We start from the raw sequence: 23,404 nt of genomic DNA, 5'->3' as shown, positions 1-23,404 counted from the left end.
CCTTTTGGAGTGCATTTTAGTGTCAGAGCAAATGATAAATGTTTTGGGAAAATATTATCAAAGGCCAGGGTGCAGCAAAATGGGAAGGAAATAAATTGAGAACCACTACAGAACTTTAGCAGAATGCAAAATCAAACAATGTTAAACACAGAACCTTGTACAAGAGCAAATTCCAAACTGCTATAAAAACTGGACAGTTCTAAGTATATCTAATCTCTCAGTTGATAAATATGCTATTTGTAGTCATACTGAAACAGAAAGATCCTAGGTTTGATCTCATACTGTACAGCGTAAAGCAGGAATGACATGAAACTAACATCATGTTTGGCTATAAATCTAGTTTGTAGCAACTGAAGTAGAAATTTTTTTTTAAACTAGCCACTCTATCTTATAAAGGGAATGGAGTGTTATTTCACGCTACATGTAATGCTAATGCTAAGGCAGAAGTGTATCAGCTTCATTTTTGGTTGCTTGTTCGTCAATTCAAACTTAATTATTCATGCACAACTTCTGAAAAATAAGAAAAAAAATGAATGTATGGAATATTTTACATAGATTTACAATGTAAACTTGTAAAAATATATAAACATTATCTGTGCTATCTTTGAACCAGTCTTTTTTCCCTGGTCCCCTCTAAGCATACTTACCTGCCCCCACTTCAAATTCCATATTCCTGTCCCTCAATTACTTCTACCTCAATCACATGCTCCTGGTTCATTCAATCTGCACCATCTCACAGGCAACATACAGAAGCATTTCAATTTTGGTACAGTTTTGTTCATCAATTTGGAACATAAGCAGTGTTCCAGAGGACAATAATGTATTTGTGAACTGTGTGGTAACTGTTATGTGTACAGAGGCCAGCTCTGCAGGTAAAAAAAAAATAGGAGTAAATAAGGATGCCGTAAGATTCAAGACATTTCTAAAAATAAATAAACATTTTAAGAAAGTACAGAAAACCTTGTTTTAACTGGCAGCTTGTGAACCCACATTCTCCATGATCAAGCAAAAATTATGTCAAATATTGAAAGTTTACTGTATTATCACTCTCTCCGTGGTAGTCCAGGGTTTAGGTGAAAATGTTCTCTGCTGGTGAGTTTTATTTACGGCAAAGTTGCATGATTATTTAAGTGATTTATGCTGTAAATAAAGTATAACAGTCATGTGTATACCCCTGCGTTACATCTGTGTTACTCAGTGATTGTTTTTGCATTGATTATGGGGAACTCTTGATCAACCAGGATATTTGATCAATCAGCACACTCCTGGGCCCATTGGTGCTGGTTAATAAAATGTTTGCTGGTATTTTAAAGGATTCATTTTCAGAAAATCATACCTTACAGATAAATATTAAATATAACCAACAAGTATTGCCACATAGGATCAATTCAAATCTTCACCAATACATCTGGAAAAACTGCAGTGAAATTAATATCCTTTTATAAATGTACAAATGGAAAGTACAGATAGCAAAGAACCTACAACAAAATAGTAGAGACAACATGGTTACTTGCTATTCTTATGCCATATGGGGAGGAGGTAGCATTGTAGCACTGTCAATTAACTAGCACCTTGCTCTGGGCACAGGTAGATTCCTACAACGGCAGATGGTGAAATTTGAATTCAATTAATAAATCTGGAATTAACAGCTGACAAATGGTGACAACCCATTAGTTTCCTTTAAGGATGGAATCATGATCCATATCAATGTCTTTGACTCTTAAAATGACCTAGCAAGTCACTCATGTCTGATAAAAGAAATGAAACTGGACAGATCACCTGTCATTTGATTTGATTTATTATTGTTACATGTACTGAGACACAGTGAAAACTATTGTTTTGCTTGCTAACCAGACAAATCAAACCATAAGTACATCAGGTTAATAGAACAGGATGCAGAATACAGTGTTACAGCTTTAGAGAAGGTGCAGAGAAAGATCAACTCTAATATGTGACAGGTTCATTCATAAGTCTGGTAGCAGCAGGGAAGAAGCTGTTCTTAAATCTGTTTGTATAAGTTTTCAAACTTTTGTATCTTCTGTCCAACAGAAGAGGGTGGAAGGGAGTATAACTGGGGTGGGAGGGGTCTTTATTTACGACACCTGCTTTTCCCAAGACAGCTGGAAGTGTAGACGGAGTCTATGGAAGGAAGGCTGGTTTTTGTGATGGACTGGGCTGCATTCACAACTCTCTGTAATTTCTTGGGCAAAGCAGTTGTGATCCCAGCTCTATGTATCAGGACAGGATGCTTTGTGGTGCATCTGTAAAAATTGGTAAGCGTCCTTGCAGACATGCTGAATTTCCTTAGCCTTGAGGATATAGAGGCATTTGTGTGCTTTTTTGACTGTTGACGTGGATGGACCAGGATAGGTTGTTGGTGTTACTAACTCCAAGGAACTTGAAGCTTAGCACCAATGATATGGACAAGGGCGTGTCCTCCACTCCACTTCCTGAAGTCAATGACCAGCTCCTTCATTTTGCTGACATCGAGGGAGAAATCATTGTCTTTACACTATGCCAGTAAGCTATCTATCTCTTTCCCGCATGCTGTTTTGCTGTTGTTTGAGATCTGGCCTACTATGGTGGTGTGATGAGCAAATTTATAAATGGAGTTAAAGCTGAATTTGTCCATACATCGTCATGGGTATATGAGGAGTATAGTAAGGGGCTGGGTATGCAGCCTTGCACAGCCTCAGGATTGAGGATTATTGTCGAGGAACTGTTGTCACCTCTCTTTAGTGATTGCAGTCTGTGGGTCAGGAAGTTGAGGATCCAGCTACAGAGGGGCGGAGCAGAATTCTAGGTCTCAGAGTTGAGACAGGAGTTTTGTTGGAATTATAGTGTTGAAAGCAGAGCTAATGTCAATAAATAGGCATCTGACGTAGATGTCCTTGTCATCCAGATGTTCCAGGGTTGTGTATAGGACCAGAGAGATGGTGTCTGCTGTGGAACTACTGTGATGGTAGGTGAATTGTAGTGGATCGAGGCAATCTAGACATTGCGCATAACTGCTAAATTCTCCTTACTAACAACCGAAGGTTTATGTCAAAATTGGGACAGCTGTCCTACAAACCAGTCAATTGAGTGCCTGACGTAGTCATTATCACAGAATCAGACCTTACAGATAATGTCCTAGACACCAGCATCAGCATCCCTGGACAACTCAAACAACCCAGAGATAGTGGCACAATAGTATGCAGTCAGGAAGGAGTTGCCCTGGGGGTCCTCAACATTGACTCATGACAAGTTTCACTAATCATGTCAAACACAGGCAAGGAGACCTCATGCTGATTATGACATATCGTGCACCCATCATGTCCTCTTCCATGTTGGAAGATGCACCGAGGTTGGAAGTTACACAAAATTGTACTCTGAGTAGGAGACTTCAGTCTCCATCACCAACAGTGACTTGTTAACGCCACTGCTGGCCGAGTCATGAAGGACATACTTAAATTTATTGGGCTGTCGATAAGTCATGAGGGAACCAATAAGAGGAAGGACACTCTTGTACTTTATACTTACTGATCCAGATGTAGCAGATGCATCTGTTCATGACCATATCAATAAGAATGACTGCCATACAGTCCTTGTGGAAGAGAAATCTCACCTACACATTGCAGATACTCTCCATTGTGTTCTATGGCACTACAACCAAGCTGAATGGGATAGATTTCAAATAGATTAAACAACACAAGACTTGACATAAATGAGGTATTGTGGGCCAACAGCAGCATATATAAATTCAACCACAATGTGCAACCTCATCGTCCATCATCTCCCAACTCTACCATTACCACCAAGCATGGGACGAACAATGGATGAATAAAATTATGCAGGAGGACATGCCAGGGAATAGCACCAGACATACCTAAAAATGAGGTGCCATCCTGATCAAACTGCAACACAGGACAACTTGTATGCCAACCAGCGTAAACAGCATTCAGCGGTCAAAGTAAGGAGATCCAATAACCAATGGATCAGAGATAAGCTCTCCAAACCCAAAACATTCAATGATAAATGGTGGTGAACAAGAGGAGAAGGCTCCACAAATAGCCTCATTCTCAATGACTGTGGACCCCAGCATGAGTGCAAAAGTCAAGGTTAAAGCATATACAGCCATCCTCAGCCAGAAGTGTTGCATTAACAGTGCATTTCAGCCTCCTCCCAAGGTCTCTGGCATCACAGGTGTAACACTTCAGACAATTTCACTCACTCCAGACGATATCAAAAGAGAGCTAAAAGGCACTGGTTATGGCAAAGGAACTAACTATCCCAGCACTGATACTGAAGGCTTGTGCTCCAGTTAAAAGACCAGCACTTACCCAGCAATATGGAAAGTTGACGGGGTATGTCCTGTACACAAAACACAGAGTAAGCAACACCCCACCAATCCACTTTCAATCATCAAAGTGACAACTGGGACCACTGACAATGCTGTCAAGAAGCGCTCACTAAACCAGGTTACTGAGGTTCCACCTACTGGTTTAATAAATAGCTACTGATGGTTTCCATTATTCTTCGCAATGAGATGTAGCCTCACCCACAAAGCTTGTCACAACCTCAGCATTAAACAGGCCAGTAAATTAATAATTATCTTTGAAATGAGTTTATGAATACAAATCTATATGTTTTATAAGGGATGGTGCACTTGATTTTGTTTTAAATTTGAACAGCTTTTCAGAAACGTGGAAGCTTTTCTCATGACATCCAAAAGCTGTAATATTTATTTATTACACATAATGTCCATGTGGCCAAGGCCTGCAAATGATGGACACTGTATGTTGACATACTGGGAGAAAGGGCAAAGAGTGGTCGATGGGGAAGGCCATTTGTTGGCACTAATTTGGCAGGAGTGATAAGCGCCATATGTTGGGCGGAGGCAAGAGCTGACATGGGTGTGGTATGGGGAGTGATGGAAAGGGCTCCTTCTAAGCTGCATGGGTACTCGGAGGTTCCAAACACACTAGTCATATTGTTGTGGTGACACCTTGACTTCTGGGTTCACAAGTTGCTGCTGCGCATGGACCTCAGAGGTCCACACATCAAAGAAATTTCAAAGGACAATTAGTGTTGGGGGTCAGTGATGTGTTGTGGGTGGTGAGATTAGAAGGCCTAACATTGAACAAAAAACAGTGACAAAGTCCCAGAGAACAACACGGGCCTTTTTAACATCCTGTCTGAGCACCCAGCAGCCCATCCAATCTGTAGTTAAAGGGAAGTTGGGTCAACTCATCCTGTAACTGCACCCTAAAGCAAACATCAGGTCTGAAGGGGCATTTTCTTCGAGCCTGGGTTTAGCAAGCTGAGAAGTTTCCCAACTGTCACTACCTTTCTCTGGAGCAAAAATCTGACATCATATATTAAAGATTTTTTTTTTAAAATGGCATGTGAAAAATAATGTCCTGAAACGCCATCTGATTGCACCAATCACATAAGATTTTATATTCTACTATGCATAAGTGAGTTTGAGCAGAATTCAGTTCAAAGGTTGGAGTAATTTTGAATGTAATTTACATCCGAAATGCTGAGTGCATCCAAAGTGGAAACCCTAACCGGTGCGGCCTGACATTAAGTTTGAGTTACATATGGCAAGTCATAAATACATTTAAACATTATTTAGATAACCATGTTATTTTCTACTTATACTGTGACTAATTATAGCAATTTATTTCAAGTTTCTTTTGTGAGTATTTGGCTCCTTGAAGCTAAGGCAGAGCTAGCAATAACTGAAGGAAAAATTAAATACATGTCGCAAAGATAGGTGCCAAACACATACTATTGGTGATAAAAACCGAAAGAACTGCGGATGCTGTAAATCAGGAACAAAAACAAAGTTGCTGGAAAAGCTCAGCAGGTCTGGCAGCATGCGTGGAGGAGAAAACAGAGTTAGCGTTTTGGGCCCGGTGACTCAGTTCTGAGGAAGGGTCACCGGACCCTAAACGTTAACTCTGTTTTCTCCTCCACAGATACTGCCGGACCTGCTGAACTTTTCCAGCAACATTGTTTATGTACATACTATTGGTGAGCATTTTGCTAGCCCCTCAAGCAGTTCTCAGAATTCTATTTTGTGGAGATTATTTAACAGTTTGTATTGAAACATTTCTAAAATCAATAGTTATCTGAGCAAAAATCTTTTATTAGAAAGAGGTAACTTCTTAACTCTCAAGGATTTAAAATGATCAGGACCATTGGAAAATTACCCACCCTTATACTTACTTTGAATAGGTAAAAATAAACTTGCTTTGTGTCTGCATCTTCTTCTTTGTGGACACAGGTAAATAAGTACTCCACATCTAGTACTATTCCAAGTAGCCTGTTCATTTCTTCTTCGGATACATTTTCCAAATTGGAAACATGATCAGCTGATAAACACAACAGAACAACATTTGTTTTTGGTTCCTCATTTCAACTTGAACAGGATTTCACTTCCCTCTGGGTAAACAAAGAAATTGCAGCATTGGGTTCACAAATCGCACACAACACCATTAAAAACAAAATCTCAAGGCCACCAACCCAATAAAGAAAATGAAGCAGCCCACAATAAGTTCCTGGCTGTACAACTTTGAAGCGCATTTTGCAAACATACTGGAGCTCTCGATTTTCCTACTAAGTGATTTCATTAATGTTAATCAAGAAGGCTTACAAATATTAAAGAAAAAAATCAGCAATATTAGGAATTCCCCTCAACAAAACTACTAGAAGAGTAAGAGGTGGTAAGTGATCAAAACAGGCTAGAAATGCAGACTGATTTTAGTTATGAAATCAACAGTGGGTATTTGTCATTCCATTGCCACCCTGATTTTTGTTGGTAGAAAGACAGGAAGGAACAAAAATCAGACAGGATAGAATACCATTGGATTCTTTGGAATATTCAAAACCTGGTAAAACCAGAGTCTTTTAATATTTTTAAGGCAAAAGAGTTACATTCTTGATTAGCAAAGTCACTGAGGTAGGAATGAATACGGAGCAATCAGATTGAACGATACAGCAGGCTTGGGAAGCCAGGAAGCCTTGTTCTGTTCCTAATTTATCCGCTTGTATTCCCATTCAGTTATCACAAACTCTAACTTGTCAGGCGTATGATAATGATCTGAGTCTGGTGTTGGAAACAGGTAGGAGATTTATTACTTTTTAAAGGGGGCATATGTACAAACTCCCGGAGAACTGTGTTGAATCTCTAGCACAGCAATGGAAGTTGATAGAGGATAACACTGCAGGTGGATCTGCAGATAAACAAGCATTTTGAGGGTCAACATATTATCAAGGTAAATGCCTTAGACCTTTTATTTTCCCTCTTCTTGTTTATTTTTGTTCCCAGCTAGTGTTTAAGCTTTCATCAGCTTTAATCAGGTTTAAATATATTTTGATTTAATTTGATTTATTATTGTCATGTGTACTGAAACACAATGAGAAGTTACCATTTTGTGTACTATCCAGACAAATCATACTTTACACAAGTACATCAAAGTAATAGAATAGAATGCAGAATACACTGTCGTTATTTTTACTGGCATCAACATTTGTGATTGTGAACATTTTGAAGTGCTTGGAGGAAGACAGGAAGGGAGGTCTATCAGTTAGGATGACCACAAGATGCTCTTGGCCCTGTCAACAATAGACTAATGTTGCTGAAGCAGAAGACTCCTCTTTGCAATGTGAGGTGTGACAGCAGACTGTTGAACTACACACCTTGAGATACAAATACCTGTCTAAATCTTATGTTGGATAACTCTCTTTTTTTAATCCCCCCCACAGAGATCTACTAATTATAATTACATGATCCTACATTCCAGGCAAATGTTGCCTATTCAGGCATACCTACCAAATGCCACTAAACATTAATGTCAGTTTTGGTGGACCTAACAAGACACAGGCCTGTTCAGAAAAAGACTGGTAGAGGGTAAGAAGGATACCTGCAACTACCGTGTAGTACTGGATTTGTGCATGTGCAGATGCAGTCAGTCAATTATGACCTGTAAACTTACTAAATCCTCTTGCATATTCTGCAGTCCTAACTCAACGGTTGGTATTGTTGAATGATAAAGAGGAAAATTCTTCTTGCAACAAACATAGGTTCAAGTTAATTTTAGCAGACACCTGGGTTCCATTACTGTTTGTCTAGATATTCACAGCAACCCCTACATTTCCCTTCTTTTTGTCCTCGCTGATCGTTTCTCAATCCCATTATTACTAATGATGTGAAGGTGCCGGTGTTGGACAGGGGTGGACAATGTCAAAAAATCACATGACACCAGGTTATAGTCCAATGGGTTTATTTGAAAACACAAGCTTCTTGTTGAGGTGTGAGTAAGAGAGGTGGCATCAGACACAGAATTTATAAGCAAAAGATCAAAGGATCATAGAACTGATATGAATGTATTTAAAAGCCTAAATCGAGCTGTTAAATCTTTAATCAGTTAAAAAGGAGATGCTGGTTTCGATTGATTAACATGCAAATCCCACAATTTCTTTCAAGTCATTGCCCCAAGATAACTAAAAGTTTTATTAGTTCCCTCAGTATATCAGAGGTGACATCTCAGGTCAGACAATGCATTTGAGATGTGAGGCGTTGTTTAGAATCTGTGTTTTAACTTATGCTTTTATTTCCAAGGTTGGAATTTATAAAACGCCACACATTTACAGTCTACAAATTGTCTGCTTTTTGAACAAAATAGAATATTTCTGCAATTTCAAATCTGCAAATGCAAATTCACTGATAGACTTATGTGTGTGCGTGTGCGCGCGCGCATGTGGGGGAAGAGGAGACACAGGGAAAGAGAGTGTGTGTTGTGTGTGAGAGTGAGTGAGCGAGGGAGTGTAAGTGACACAGGGGTTGGGCGAGAGAGAGAGAGGGGTTGGGCGAGAGAGAGAGAGGGGTTGGGCGAGAGAGAGAGAGAGGGGTTGGGCGAGAGAGAGAGAGAGGGGTTGGGCGAGAGAGAGAGAGAGGGGTTGGGCGAGAGAGAGAGAGAGGGGTTGGGCGAGAGAGAGAGAGAGGGGTTGGGCGAGAGAGAGAGAGAGGGGTTGGGCGAGAGAGAGAGAGAGGGGTTGGGCGAGAGAGAGAGAGAGGGGTTGGGTGAGAGAGAGAGAGAGGGGTTGGGCGAGAGAGAGAGAGGGGGCGAGAGAGAGAGAGGGGTTGGGCGAGAGAGAGAGAGAGGGGTTGGGCGAGAGAGAGAGAGGGGGCGAGAGAGAGAGAGGGGTTGGGCGAGAGAGAGAGAGAGGGGTTGGGCGAGAGAGAGAGAGGGGGGCGAGAGAGAGAGAGGGGGGCGAGAGAGAGAGAGGGAGAGAGGGCGAGAGGGCGAGAGGGCGAGAGGGCGAGAGGGCGAGAGGGAGAGAGGGAGAGAGGGCGAGAGGGCGAGAGGGCGAGAGGGCGAGAGGGCGAGAGGCGAGAGGGAGAGAGGGAGAGAGGGAGAGGAGGAGAGAGGGAGAGAGAGAGAAGGGAGAGAGGAGAGAGAGAGTGAAGAGAGAGAGAGAGCGGGAGAGGGGAGAGGAAGAGAGAGAGAGCGCGAGGGAGAGTGAGAGAGAGCGCGAGAGAGAGAGAGCGCGAGAGAGAGAGAGCGCGAGGGAGAGAGAGCGCGAGAGAGAGCGCGAGAGAGAGCGCGAGAGAGCGAGAGAGCGCGAGAGAGAGCGCGAGAGAGAGAGAGCGCGAGAGAGAGCGCGAGGGAGAGAGAGCGCGAGAGAGAGAGAGCGCGAGAGAGAGCGCGAGAGAGAGAGAGAGAGAGCGCGAGAGAGAGAGAGAGAGAGCGCGAGAGAGAGAGAGAGAGAGCGCGAGAGAGAGAGAGAGCGCGAGAGAGAGAGAGAGCGCGAGGGAGAGAGAGAGCGCGAGGGAGAGAGAGAGCGCGAGGGAGAGAGAGAGCGCGAGGGAGAGAGAGAGCGCGAGGGAGAGAGAGAGCGCGAGGGAGCGAGAGAGAGCGCGAGAGAGCGAGAGAGCGAGAGAGAGAGAGAGCGAGAGAGAGCGCGAGGGAGAGAGCGCGAGAGAGAGCGCGAGGGAGAGAGCGCGAGAGAGAGCGCGAGAGAGCGCGAGAGAGAGCGAGAGAGAGAGCGAGAGAGAGAGCGAGAGAGAGAGCGAGAGAGAGAGCGCGAGAGAGAGAGCGCGAGAGAGAGAGCGCGAGAGAGAGAGAGCGCGAGAGAGAGAGAGAGCGCGAGAGAGAGAGAGCGCGAGAGAGAGAGAGCGCGAGAGAGAGAGAGAGCGCGAGAGAGAGAGAGAGAGCGCGAGAGAGAGAGAGAGCGCGAGGGAGACAGCGCGAGGGAGACAGCGCGAGGGAGAGAGCGCGAGGGAGAGAGCGCGTGGGAGAGAGCGCGTGGGAGACAGCGCGAGGGAGACAGCGCGAGGGAGACAGCGCGAGGGAGACAGCGCGAGGGAGACAGCGCGAGGGAGAGAGAGAGCGCGAGGGAGAGAGCGCGAGGGAGACAGCGCGAGGGAGACAGCGCGAGGGAGACAGCGCGAGGGAGACAGCGCGAGGGAGACAGCGCGAGGGAGACAGCGCGAGGGAGACAGCGCGAGGGAGACAGCGCGAGGGAGAGAGAGCGCGAGAGAGAGAGAGCGCGAGAGAGAGAGAGCGCGAGAGAGAGAGAGCGCGAGAGAGAGAGAGCGCGAGGGAGAGAGAGCGTGAGGGAGACAGCGCGAGGGAGACAGCGCGAGAGAGAGAGCGAGAGAGAGAGAGCGAGAGAGAGCGCGAGAGAGAGCGCGAGAGAGAGCGCGAGAGAGCGCGAGAGAGAGAGAGCGAGAGACAGAGCGAGAGAGAGAGAGCGAGAGAGAGAGCGCGAGAGAGAGAGAGCGAGCGCGAGAGAGAGAGAGCGAGCGCGAGAGAGAGAGAGCGAGCGCGAGAGAGAGAGAGCGCGAGAGAGAGAGAGCGCGAGAGAGAGAGAGCGCGAGAGGGAGAGAGCGCGAGAGGGAGAGAGCGCGAGAGAGGGAGAGAGCGCGAGGGAGAGAGCGCGAGGGAGACAGCGCGAGGGAGACAGCGCGAGGGAGACAGCGCGAGGGAGACAGCGCGAGGGAGAGAGAGCGCGAGAGAGCGAGAGCGCGAGAGAGAGCGTGAGAGAGCGAGAGAGAGCGCGAGAGAGAGCGCGAGAGAGAGCGCGAGAGAGAGCGCGAGAGAGCCCGAGAGAGCGCGAGAGAGCGCGAGAGAGAGAGAGCGAGAGACAGAGCGAGAGAGAGAGCGAGAGAGAGAGCGAGAGAGAGAGAGCGCGAGAGAGAGAGAGAGCGCGAGAGAGCGAGAGAGAGCGCGAGAGAGAGAGAGAGAGCGCGAGAGAGAGCGCGAGAGAGAGCGCGAGAGAGCGCGAGAGAGAGAGAGCGCGAGAGAGAGAGAGCGCGAGAGAGAGAGAGCGCGAGAGAGAGAGCGCGAGAGAGAGAGCGCGAGAGAGAGAGCGAGAGAGAGAGCAAGAGAGAGAGCGAGAGAGCGAGCGCGAGAGAGAGAGAGCGAGCGCGAGAGAGAGAGAGCGAGCGCGAGAGAGAGAGAGCGAGCGCGAGAGAGAGCGAGCGCGAGAGAGCGAGAGCGCGCGAGAGAGAGAGAGCGCGAGAGAGAGAGAGCGCGAGAGAGAGAGAGCGCGCGAGAGAGAGAGAGCGCGAGAGAGAGAGAGCGCGAGAGAGAGAGAGCGCGAGAGAGAGCGAGAGAGAGAGAGCGCGAGAGAGAGAGAGCGCGAGAGAGAGACAGCGCGAGAGAGAGACAGCGCGAGAGAGAGACAGCGCGAGAGAGAGAGAGCGAGAGAGAGAGAGAGCGCGAGAGAGCGAGAGAGAGCGAGAGAGCGAGAGAGAGCGAGAGAGAGAGAGAGAGAGAGCGCGAGAGAGAGAGAGCGCGAGAGAGAGAGCGCGAGAGAGAGAGAGAGCGCGAGAGAGAGAGAGCGCGAGAGAGAGAGAGCGCGAGAGAGGTTGGAAGAGAGAGCGAGCGGGAGAGAGAGCGAGCGCGAGAGAGAGAGCGCGAGAGAGGTTGGTAGAGAGAGAGAGCGCGAGAGAGAGCGCGTGAGAGAGAGAGCGCGTGAGAGAGAGAGCGCGTGAGAGAGACACAGGGGTTGGAAGAGTGAGAGAGACACAGGGGTTGGAAGAGAGAGAGAGACACACACAGGGGTTGGAAGAGAGAGAGAGAGAGAGAGAGACACAGGGGTTGGAAGAGAGAGAGACACACAGGGGTTGGAAGAGAGAGAGAGAGACACACAGGGGTTGGAAGAGAGAGAGCGAGAGAGAGCGCGAGAGAGAGCGCGAGAGAGAGCGCGAGAGAGCGCGAGAGAGAGAGAGCGAGAGACAGAGCGAGAGAGAGAGAGCGAGAGAGAGAGCGCGAGAGAGAGAGCGCGAGAGAGAGAGAGCGAGCGCGAGAGAGCGAGCGCGAGAGAGAGAGAGCGAGCGCGAGAGAGAGCGAGCGCGAGAGAGAGCGAGCGCGAGAGGGAGAGAGCGCGAGAGGGAGAGAGCGCGAGAGGGAGAGAGCGCGAGAGGGAGAGAGCGCGAGAGGGAGAGAGCGCGAGAGGGAGAGAGCGCGAGAGAGGGAGAGAGCGCGAGGGAGACAGCGCGAGGGAGACAGCGCGAGGGAGACAGCGCGAGGGAGACAGCGCGAGGGAGACAGCGCGAGGGAGAGCGCGAGAGAGAGATCGCGAGAGAGAGAGCGCGAGAGAGAGAGAGCGCGCGAGGGGGAGAGCGCGAGGGAGACAGCGCGAGGGAGACAGCGCGAGGGAGACAGCGCGAGGGAGACAGCGCGAGGGAGACAGCGCGAGGGAGACAGCGCGAGGGAGAGAGAGCGCGAGAGAGAGAGAGCGCGAGAGAGAGAGAGCGCGAGGGAGAGAGAGCGCGAGGGAGAGAGAGCGTGAGGGAGACAGCGCGAGGGAGACAGCGCGAGAGAGAGAGCGAGAGAGAGAGAGCGAGAGAGAGCGCGAGAGAGAGCGCGAGAGAGAGCGCGAGAGAGCGCGAGAGAGAGAGCGCGAGAGAGAGAGCGCGAGAGAGAGAGAGCGCGAGAGAGAGAGAGCGAGAGAGAGAGAGCGAGAGAGAGAGCGCGAGAGAGAGAGAGAGCGCGAGAGAGAGAGAGCGAGCGCGAGAGAGAGAGAGCGAGCGCGAGAGAGAGCGAGCGCGAGAGAGAGCGAGCGCGAGAGAGAGCGAGCGCGAGAGAGCGAGAGCGCGAGAGAGCGAGAGCGCGAGAGAGAGAGAGAGCGCGAGAGAGAGAGAGCGCGAGAGAGAGAGAGCGCGCGAGAGAGAGAGCGAGAGAGAGAGCGCGAGAGAGAGACAGCGCGAGAGAGAGAGAGCGCGAGAGAGCGAGAGCGCGAGAGAGAGCGTGAGAGAGCGAGAGAGAGCGCGAGAGAGAGCGCGAGAGAGAGCGCGAGAGAGCGCGAGAGAGCGCGAGAGAGCGCGAGAGAGAGAGAGCGCGAGACAGAGCGAGAGAGAGAGCGAGAGAGAGAGCGAGAGAGAGAGAGCGCGAGAGAGAGAGAGAGCGAGAGAGAGCGCGAGAGAGAGAGAGCGCGAGAGAGAGCGCGAGAGAGAGCGCGAGAGAGAGCGCGAGAGAGCGCGAGAGAGAGAGAGCGCGAGAGAGAGAGCGCGAGAGAGAGAGAGCGAGAGAGAGAGAGCGCGAGAGAGAGAGAGCGAGAGAGAGAGCAAGAGAGAGAGCGCGAGAGAGAGAGCGCGAGAGAGAGAGAGCGCGAGAGAGAGAGCGAGCGCGAGAGAGAGAGCGAGCGCGAGAGAGAAAGAGCGAGCGCGAGAGAGAGCGAGCGCGAGAGAGAGCGAGCGCGAGAGAGCGAGAGCGCGAGAGAGAGAGAGCGCGCGAGAGAGAGAGCGCGCGAGAGAGAGAGAGCGCGAGAGAGAGAGAGCGCGAGAGAGAGAGAGCGCGCGAGAGAGAGAGAGCGCGAGAGAGAGAGAGCGCGAGAGAGAGAGAGCGCGAGAGAGAGCGAGAGAGAGAGAGCGCGAGAGAGAGAGAGCGCGAGAGAGAGACAGCGCGAGAGAGAGACAGCGCGAGAGAGAGAGAGCGAGAGAGAGAGAGAGCGCGAGAGAGCGAGAGAGAGCGAGAGAGCGAGAGAGAGCGAGAGAGAGCGAGAGAGAGAGAGAGAGAGAGCGCGAGAGAGAGAGCGCGAGAGAGAGAGAGAGCGCGAGAGAGAGAGAGCGCGAGAGAGAGACAGCGCGAGAGAGGTTGGAAGAGAGAGCGAGCGGGAGAGAGAGCGAGCGCGAGAGAGAGAGCGCGAGAGAGGTTGGAAGAGAGAGAGAGCGCGAGAGAGAGCGCGTGAGAGAGAGAGCGCGTGAGAGAGAGAGCGCGTGAGAGAGACACAGGGGTTGGAAGAGTGAGAGAGACACAGGGGTTGGAAGAGAGAGAGAGACACACACAGGGGTTGGAAGAGAGAGAGAGAGAGAGAGAGACACAGGGGTTGGAAGAGAGAGAGACACACAGGGGTTGGAAGAGAGAGAGAGAGACACACAGGGGTTGGAAGAGAGAGAGAGAGAGAGAGAGAGACACAGGGGTTGGAAGAGAGAGAGAGAGAGAGACAGGGGTTGGAAGAGAGAGAGAGAGAGAGAGAGAGAGACTGGGGTTGGAAGAGAGAGAGAGAGAGAGAGAGAGAGAGAGAGAGAGAGAGAGAGACACAGGGGTTGGAAGAGAGAGAGAGAGAGAGAGAGACACAGGGGTTGGAAGAGAGAGAGACAGGGGTTGGAGGAGAGAGAGAGAGACAGGGGTTGGAAGAGAGAGACAGGGGTTGGAAGAGAGAGACAGGGGTTGGAAGAGAGAGAGAGAGAAAGTGAGGGCATTTGTGTGTATGTGTGTGTGTGTGTGTGCTTGAGAGTGCTTCAGAGAGGGTCTAACTGCATGAGTGTAAGTGTGCAGTAGTGTGTGCGTGTGTGAGACACTCTCAATCTATGTGTGACAGAGTTTGTGTGTAAATATCCTCTAAGGCAGACTTTGGGATACATAACAATGTGGAGATAGCGAGCAGAGGCTGATAGCCAAGTTCCACACTCATGAGGACAGCCTCAACCAGGATCTTGGTTTCATGTGTGCAGGTGATCCGGCCACACTATACACTCTGTTCCCCAACACCACCAATACCCCACCCGCCAACACACACACGCACACACACACAGCATAGATTTATGTATTTGAGGATTTGTAATTGCAGACATATTCTATTTTGTTCAAAATGCACTGAATTTGTAGACAATGTGACATTTTATAAATGCCTACTTTGTAAATAAAACCAGTCTGACTCCAATTTAAAACACAAACAGATTCTACGTGAAGAAAAAGAGATTGGTAAAAGATAAATGTACATCCCCTACAGACACAAAATGGGGGAATGTATAATAGAGGATGAAGAAATGGCTGAGGAACTGAATACATATTTTGGTTCTGTCTTCACGAATAAGATAGTAGAATTTTTGGAGGAGGCAAAATTTAGTGAGGGGGATAACTGAGGGAGATCAATATTAATAAACAAATGATGCTGGCGAAATTGATTGAATTTGAGGTTTTTTTAAAATCCCCAGGGCCTGATAATCTACATCCCAATATATTTAAGATAGTGATTCTCGAAATAGTGGATACATTAATGGTCATCTTCCAAGATTCTATAGACTCTGGAACAGTGCCTGCAGATTGGAGGGTGGCTAATGTCAGTCCACTATTCAAAAAGGGAGGTAGAGAGAAAACAGGGGGATTATAGTCTGATGAACTTAACATCAATAAGCAGGGAATATTCTTGACTCCATTGTCAAGGACTTTATAGCACAGCATTTAGAAAGCAGTGGCAAGATTAGACAGAGTCAGTATGGATTTCTGAAAGGGAAATAATGCTTAACAAATCTATTGGAATTCTTTGAAAATGTAACTAGTAGAGTTGACAAGGGGGAGCCAGTCAATGTAGTATATTTGGACTTTCAGCAAGACTTTGGCAAAGTCCCACATAAGAGATTCATGTGCAAGATTACAGCACATGGGATTGGAGGGAAGTGTATTGAGATGGATAAAATAAAACTATTTGACAGAGAGGAAACAAAGAGTAGGAATTAATGGGTCCTTTACAAATTGACAGGCAGTAACTAGTGGGGTGCCACAAGGATTGGTGCTCAGGCCCCAGCTTTTCACAATATATATTAGTGACATGAATGAGGGAACAAAAAGTAACATCTCCAAGTTTACAGATGATTCCCCAAGTTGGGTGGGAGGGTGAACTGTGGCGAGGATGCAGAGATTCTTCAGCATAATCTCGACAGGTTGGGTGAGCAGGCAAATCAATGGCTGATGCAGTATAATTTGGATAAATGTGAGAATATTCACTTCGGTGAAAAAAAGGCAGATTACTAGCTGAACGGCTGTAAATTGGGAGCGAGCAGAATGCAGCCAGACTTGGTTGTCCTTGTGCACCGGTCTCCAAAGGTAAATATGCAGATGCAGCAGGTGGTAAAGAAGGCAAATGTATGTTGTCCTTCATTGCGAGAGGTTTTGAATATAGGAGCATGAATGTGTTGTTCCAGCTTTACAGGGCCGTGGTGAGGCCACACCTGGAGTACTGTGTACAGTTTTGGTCTCCTTTTCCGAGGAAGGATGCTCTTGCTCTCAAGGGAGTGCAGCAAAAGTTCACCTGGCTGATTCTGGGGATGGCAGGGATGGCTGGACTGACATAGGAGGAGAAATTGACTAAATTAGGATTGTTTATGCTAGAGTTCAGACAAATGAAGGGGGAATCTCATTGAGACTTATAAAATTCTAACAGGACTGGACAAGGTAAATGTAGGAAGGATGTTCCCAATCGTGGGCGTGTCCATAACCAGGATCACTGGATTCAGATTCGGGGTAAACGTTTTAAGGCAGAGATGAGGTGACATTTTTTCATCCAAAGAGTGGTGAACTTGTGGAATTCACTACCACAGAAAGTAGTTGATGTCAAAACATTGAATGTATTCAAGAGGTGACTAGATGTAGTATCTGGGATCAAAGGTTATGGGAAGCAAGCAGGATTAGGCTTTTGAGTTGAATGATCAGCCATGATTGAGAAGAATGGCAGAGCAGGCTTGAAGGACTGAATGGCGTCCTTCTGCTCTTATCTTCTATGTGTCTATGTTTTTCATAATAACATAGCCTCACACCAAAAATGCATTGTCTGACCTGACATGTCACTTGTTACGCCGATAAATCCTTTCGTTATTACAGGGCAGTGACTTGAAAGAAAGGTTGGGATTTGCATATTAATCAATAGAAATCTGCATCTCCTTTCTAACTGATTAAACATTTAACAGCTATCTTAGGCATGCTCAATACATTCGCAACAGTTCTATGACCCTTTGATGTTTTGCTTATAATTTCTGTGTCTGATGCCACGTCTCTCACTAACACCTGAAGAAGGAGCAAGGCTAAGAAAGCTTGTGTTTTCAAATGAATCAGTTGGATTGTAACCTGGCATCATGTGATTTTTTTTGACAATATTAGTAAAGGATGTTGGTGGGCTAACATATATTTTAACACTCTCCTGACTTTAGTATGAAGAATCACAAGGAGCAAACATAGTTCTAAAATTAAATTGCACCTAAATTGTGTCTCAGAATTTGCAAATAAAGTTAGACATGAAGATCGCGAGCTGTCGACACTTGAGATTCTGGGGGTGGTAAGTGACTGAGTTGTACTGATTAATTATCTGCCTTTCTACTCATATCCCAGATGAAGTTTTCTGTTATCACAGGAATGTCACATAGTGAAAAACAAAAATACAAAACCAAGATTCACTCAATATTAGAGGAAGCAACAATTTCAACTTAGTAACTCTCCAGAAGATAGAGTCAGACCTGAACAAAAGAAGACAGTCATCTCAGCTCCAGAATATTCTGGAGCTCCTCAGGATAGTGGCCCAACCATCTGCAGCTGCTTCACTGATGACCTTCCCTCCATCATTAAGGTCAAATGTGGGAAGGTTTGCTTACTTTTGAGAATCAATAAATTTACAGGGCCCTAGTCTTTGGGGGGTACAGCCTATGGCCATACTAGTGTGAAAATGCCTAATCTTGGAAGATAAGCAGACTTAGAAATTGTTAGTACTTGAACAGGAGATCAGCTGGGAATAGCAGGTCCAGTAGGAGAGGGCTCTTCTACTGTCATGACAGCATCCCTACTTCTGAGCCAAGAGGCCTCGTTTCAATCTATTTATCAATCTATTCCTATCTCTTTCAGAGGTGTATAACAGCATCTCTGAATGAGTTAACTAGAAAATATCTAGCGATTTGCATACTAAATAAAGATGTGGTAAACATCTACAAAAGACAGCTGAACTGTGAATTAAATTTACCCTTTTGAGTAACATTTCCAAGAATATTTTCGTGGTAATAATAAATGGAACAGTGATAGAGTGAAATTCTCAGATCATTTGAATTATACTATCTTGAATTAAAATGGTAATCTGTGTTTTTCATCTTGAACCAGAAAGTGCGCAGGAGAAAACTCTGTACTTACTGAGTGTGTGATTACAGCTCCGACACAGTTCTGTAAGACTGACTGTTGTCTGTTGGAGGCTTACTCTTGGAGGAGTGGGAGGGGGCTTTGGATTCTTCCAGCCATTGCACTTGCATGATTCTTCAGCCTAAAAGAATAAGAAGCAAGTGGCAATCCCATAATGCACACGTGATATCCTTTGTAGTAAATAATTTCCACATTTAAATATATCTTTAATATTCACTGATTAAAGATTTAAATCTGTAGTCTTGTCAAAAGCAGTCATGAATGGTTGTGGGCAAATGAATAACTCACTGGAGGAGAAATCCAGAAACATCTCCATCCTTAATGATGGGGTGCTCAGGCCATGAAAGATAAAAGACAAGGCTAAAGCATTTGCAACAATTTTCAGCCAGAAGTGCTAAGAGGACGATCCAAATTGGCTTCGTCTGGAAGTCCCCAGCATCACAGATGCTCATCTTTAACACTTTGATTCGCTACATGTGATATTAAAAAAATAACTAAAGGCACAGGTTACTGCAAAAGCTATGATAACAGACAACATTCCAGCTGTAGTACTGAGGCTTTGTGCTCTAGAACTTGCCATGGCCCTAGTAAATATGTCCCTGTATAGCAATGACATTGCAATCTACCTGTGAACCTGGGAACTGGCCCAGATATTAATATACATCGAAAGCAAGACAAATCCAACCCAGGCAATTACCATTCCATCAGTCCACTCTTGATCATCAGTAAAGGGACAGAAGGGATCATCAACAGTGGTAACAGAGCAGCATTCACATAGCAATTGCCTGCTCACTGGCACTCAGTTTGTGCTCCTCCTAGACTACTCAAGACAAAATAGCTGGATACCAGGAGGTGAAAATGACTGCTATAGACATCAAAGCAGACGTGACTGATGTAGTATGAAGAAGCCCTAGCAAATCTAAGAGCCAATGGGATCGGCGGGGGGGGGGGGGGGGGGGGGGGGTCACGGGGGCAGTCTCCAGTCTCAGATCTGAACAAAAGAAGATAGTTGTGATTATTGAAGGTCAGTCACCTCAGCTCCAGAAGATTCTGGAGTTCAAGGTACTGCCCCCACCCTCCCACTTCAGCTGCTTCAACAATGACCTTCCTCCTTCATAAAGGTCAAACATGGCAAGGTTTACTTACTTTTGAGAAACAATGAATTTACACTCAGTGAATGGCAACTTCACTCAACTCAGATCTATTGAAAGCAGGTGCAACCAGTCCTGTCTGGCTTGTTGTGTCCGAGACTGTACCACCTTACCACGGTGAAGGAGATGTTTCTCCTACTCAAAGCCCTCAGCTTCCTTCTTAGAAGACTGCTCTCATTATTCCAGCTCCTTAACATCTTCAGAATTGCCTCTGTAACTGTTTTGGTTGTGCAAGGAACAGCATTCAAGCAATAAGGTCAATCAAAATGGATCCAAACAGCGGAACCTCATCTTCATCTGGCCTATCATCTGCTCCAACATGGCCCTGGTAGAAGAAAATGGTGCACTGCATCTCCGCTTGGCCTCAATCAAAGGGTAGCATAACCAAATCATCGACATTGCTTGTAAAGCCCTCGTCTTCCACCAGCCGTTCTCATAAGGCAATAGGCCTTTGAAATAAAGCTGGAATCCAAGAATTATCAAGAAAACAGGCATCACGACAAATTCCAGGGTGCCTGGTACTATGTGAACCAAAGAAACCTACAGCACAGGAACAGGCCCTTCGGCCCTCCAAGCCTGCGCCGATCAAGATCCTCTGTCTAACCTGTCATCTATTTTCTAACGGTCTGTGTTCATTTGCTCCCTGGCCATCCATGTACCTGTCCAAATATATCTTAAAAGACGCTAACGTGTCTGCGTCTACCACCTCCACTGCCAACGCATTCCAGGCGCCAACCACCCTCTGTGTAAAGAACTTTCCACGCATATCTCCCTTAAACTTTCCTCCTCTCACTTTGAACTCATGACCCCTAGTAATTGAGTGCCCCACTCTGGGAAAAAGCTTCTTGCTATCCACCCTGTCTATACCCCTCATGATTTTGTAGACCTCAATCAGGTCCCCCCTCAATCTCTGTCTTTCTAATGAAAATAATCCTAATCTATTCAACCTCTCTTCATAGCTCGCACCCTCCATACCAGGCAACATCCTGGTGAACCTCCTCTGCACCCTCTCCAAAGCACCCACATCCTTTTGGTAATGTGGCGACCAGAACTGTACATAGTACTCCAAATGTGGCGGAACCAAAGTCCTATACAACTGCAACATGACCTGCCAACTCTTGTACTCAATACCCTGTCCAATGAAGGAAAGCATGCCATATAGCTTCTTGACCACCCTATTGACCTGCGTTGTCACCTTCAGGGAACAATGGACCTGAACACTCAGATTTTCCTGTTCATCAATTTTCCCTAGGACCTTTCCATTTACTGTATGGTTCGCCCTTGAATTTGATCTTCCAAAATGCATCACCTTGCATTTGCCCGGATTGAACTCCATCTGCCATTCATCTGCCCAACTCTCCAGTCTATCTATATCCTGTGCTGTAGGTTTCGTTGAAGCAAGAAGTGGTGTGATATTGCACCTATAACATCATTAACAGCCTTAATATGTTTGTGGGTTAAGATTTGAGATTCTATACAAGTCCGCAGTGGCTGCTTCGAAACAGTAGCCACTGGGATAGGATGGCTACGCAACCCATCAGGTAGCATGTCCCGATACAATATTTGGTATAATCCTGTGATAGTGTCCTTGGACATCGTTATCCAGTGTTAGCACCATCCCTTGTTCATCTGGTGGAGGCGACACAGACAGATCTCCTGCATTTCCTCCACATCCTGAGGGTACCTCTGTTGTGACTTCTTCATATGATCTTTGATTAACACCCCACATCTTGTTTTTGAGTGGACAGACCCCAGGCTGACTGTGGCACACATCCCTGGCCACCTTCAAAAGACAGCCTTGGTTGCTGAGTGACTAGACACCTGATGGAGCTGAACAGATTCTCTATTAAATAATTCCTAGCATGGTTAAACGGGTTCAGCAGGCTGACCACGTCCACTCCCCTGACTGTAATGACATGGAACACCTGTCCCTGAATACCCCAAATGGCTGACTGACTGAGTCCAAGCCTCTAGCAGAGATCAGACGATGCTCTCTGATGAAGGGTCTAGGCCTGAAACGACAGCTTTTGTGATCCTGAGATGCTGCTTCACCTGCTGTGTTCATCCAGCTTCACATTTGGTTATCTTGATGCCTATGACTGGCTCTGCTGACACTGCCTGACTGATAAGCGTGTGGCCATTCGGTTGAAGTACATTCACCAGGTTTGCCCCATAAGCTGCTGACACATGCAGTAGGCACAAAATCAATGTGACAAAGTTCTATAACAGCAAAGTATCCACTGCTGTTCTGAATGTGGTACTGCATTTTTGTCTTCAGCGCAAGATTCCATGGTTAGGTCTTCCCACTCCAATCGTAGTGTAGTCTTTCGGACCTCTGTGGAAACACGACATCTCTTCCTTCTCACCCTCTTAATTAAGGTCTCCATCTAGAGGATCCGGGAGCCCGACTCTCAAGGCTGCGGCTCCTTTGGTACTTTATTTAAGAACATATGCAGGCAAGCTGTATCGTGCACTAGCCTCGCCCATACTGGGACCTCCTGCTGTACATGCAGCCAGTCAGCTGGACTTGGCAACATGCTACAATCACTGTGATGAAACTACAGTTTTCACCACTTCATCTGGGTGCAAGGTATATTACAGTTCCTAAGTCAAAGAAAGAAACACATCAAATTATTTGACAAGAGGTCAATGTTTAGTTGCACTTTTTTGAGCAAAAATTGGCAATTTACAACTAAGATTTGGCATTTCACCAGTGCTAAAAGTCAAACTGATCTTTTTTCTGACAATATTCATAGTACACCATTTAACACCAGGACTTACCACAACAGTAGGTGGGAAAATTACAGGAGTGTGACATTACAACCATAAAACCTGTCATCGAATTTTAGAAAGTGACACAGCATGTAGCGATCCTAACATTGTTTACAACACATAAGTGCCAGATACCGAAACAAACCCGCCCCCTATTGCAAAACAAGCCGACCTGACACGAATACAGTCAAAACAAAATTAATTCTGACATGTCACTTCATCGTAGAGGAGCCTGTTTTAAAAGAGATTTCAGTTTGTTTGCTGGGGGTGCCCGGGCCCCGTGTTTCGCCCCCCACACCCCGCGCTCAGATCAGCAGGTTCCAGTGGGTACCTTGCAGGCGGAATAGACGCCGAGCTTTTCCAGCTTCTTTGTCCGGGGGTAGTTGCGAAGCTGCGCCTTCCTCAGCGCAATCCTCTCCCGCTGCTGCTGCTGACTTCCCGCGGCGGCGGAACGGCCGCTCGCTGCAACTGCGGCGCAGCTGACAACCGGCAGAGCCAGCGACACCGGCACAGGAGGCACCGAGTCCGAGGAAACGACACAGACCGCCGGCGATCCCTGCTGCAACCCGGCTACTCCTCCTCCTCCACCACCGCCGCCACTCTCCGCCATGGCTCCCAGCTGCTCTGTACGTGCAGAGCTGTGTTGTGCTTTTTTTTAAGGAAGTGATCCGGGCTGGAATGGTGACCACAGCGGTGGTGCTGGTGGTGGCAGCTCACTCATTGCCCTGCCTCCCTGTACACTATGTAGTCCACGGCGTTTAGCAGCACCCCGCCAGGGGCGGTACAGAGCACAAACTGACACAGCTGTTGGCTTATTTTTATTCAATTCACTTCAAATGAGAAAAAGAAAGCAACATGTCAAAAGAAAATTTATGGCTGCATACTGGAAACACTAACACAATGACAATCAAAGGATAAATAAACAAGCAGCGCAGTTAAACATTTCTTCACTCAGCTCCAAGAGATCAACCTGCTTAAAACTGATAATAATTGCCAGGAATGAACATAACTTACTGGTTTGGTCTTTTATGTTGTTTTGCTTGTATTAGTTCAACATGAGGCGCCTTCTTAAGGCTGTTTATA

The 23,404-nt window shown here is 47.0% G+C and overlaps 1 protein-coding gene across 6 annotated transcripts in view; it reads right to left on the bottom strand.

The window, feature by feature from the left end:
- kat2b (K(lysine) acetyltransferase 2B) overlaps positions 1-23,063 on the bottom strand; it is a 93,227-nt gene extending 70,164 nt beyond the window's left edge. For all 6 annotated transcript variants that reach the window (XR_007249530.2, XR_007249532.2, XM_048550607.2 and 3 more), the window contains exons 1-3: positions 22,653-23,063; positions 18,393-18,519; positions 6,217-6,362 (exon numbers count right to left, since the gene is read on the bottom strand). Coding sequence is in view for 4 of the 6 variants with exons in the window: in XM_048550607.2 (XP_048406564.1) it covers positions 6,217-6,362; positions 18,393-18,519; positions 22,653-22,931 (552 nt within the window). In the remaining 2 variants the exon portion in view is untranslated. The remainder of the gene's footprint in view (positions 1-6,216; positions 6,363-18,392; positions 18,520-22,652) is intronic.
- Positions 23,064-23,404: the final 341 nt, after the last annotated feature.

This window comes from Stegostoma tigrinum, chromosome 2, assembly GCF_030684315.1.
Source record: "Stegostoma tigrinum isolate sSteTig4 chromosome 2, sSteTig4.hap1, whole genome shotgun sequence".
NCBI classification, from domain to species: Eukaryota; Metazoa; Chordata; class Chondrichthyes; order Orectolobiformes; family Stegostomatidae; genus Stegostoma; species Stegostoma tigrinum.
This window is presented reverse-complemented; position numbering and strand designations above follow the sequence as displayed.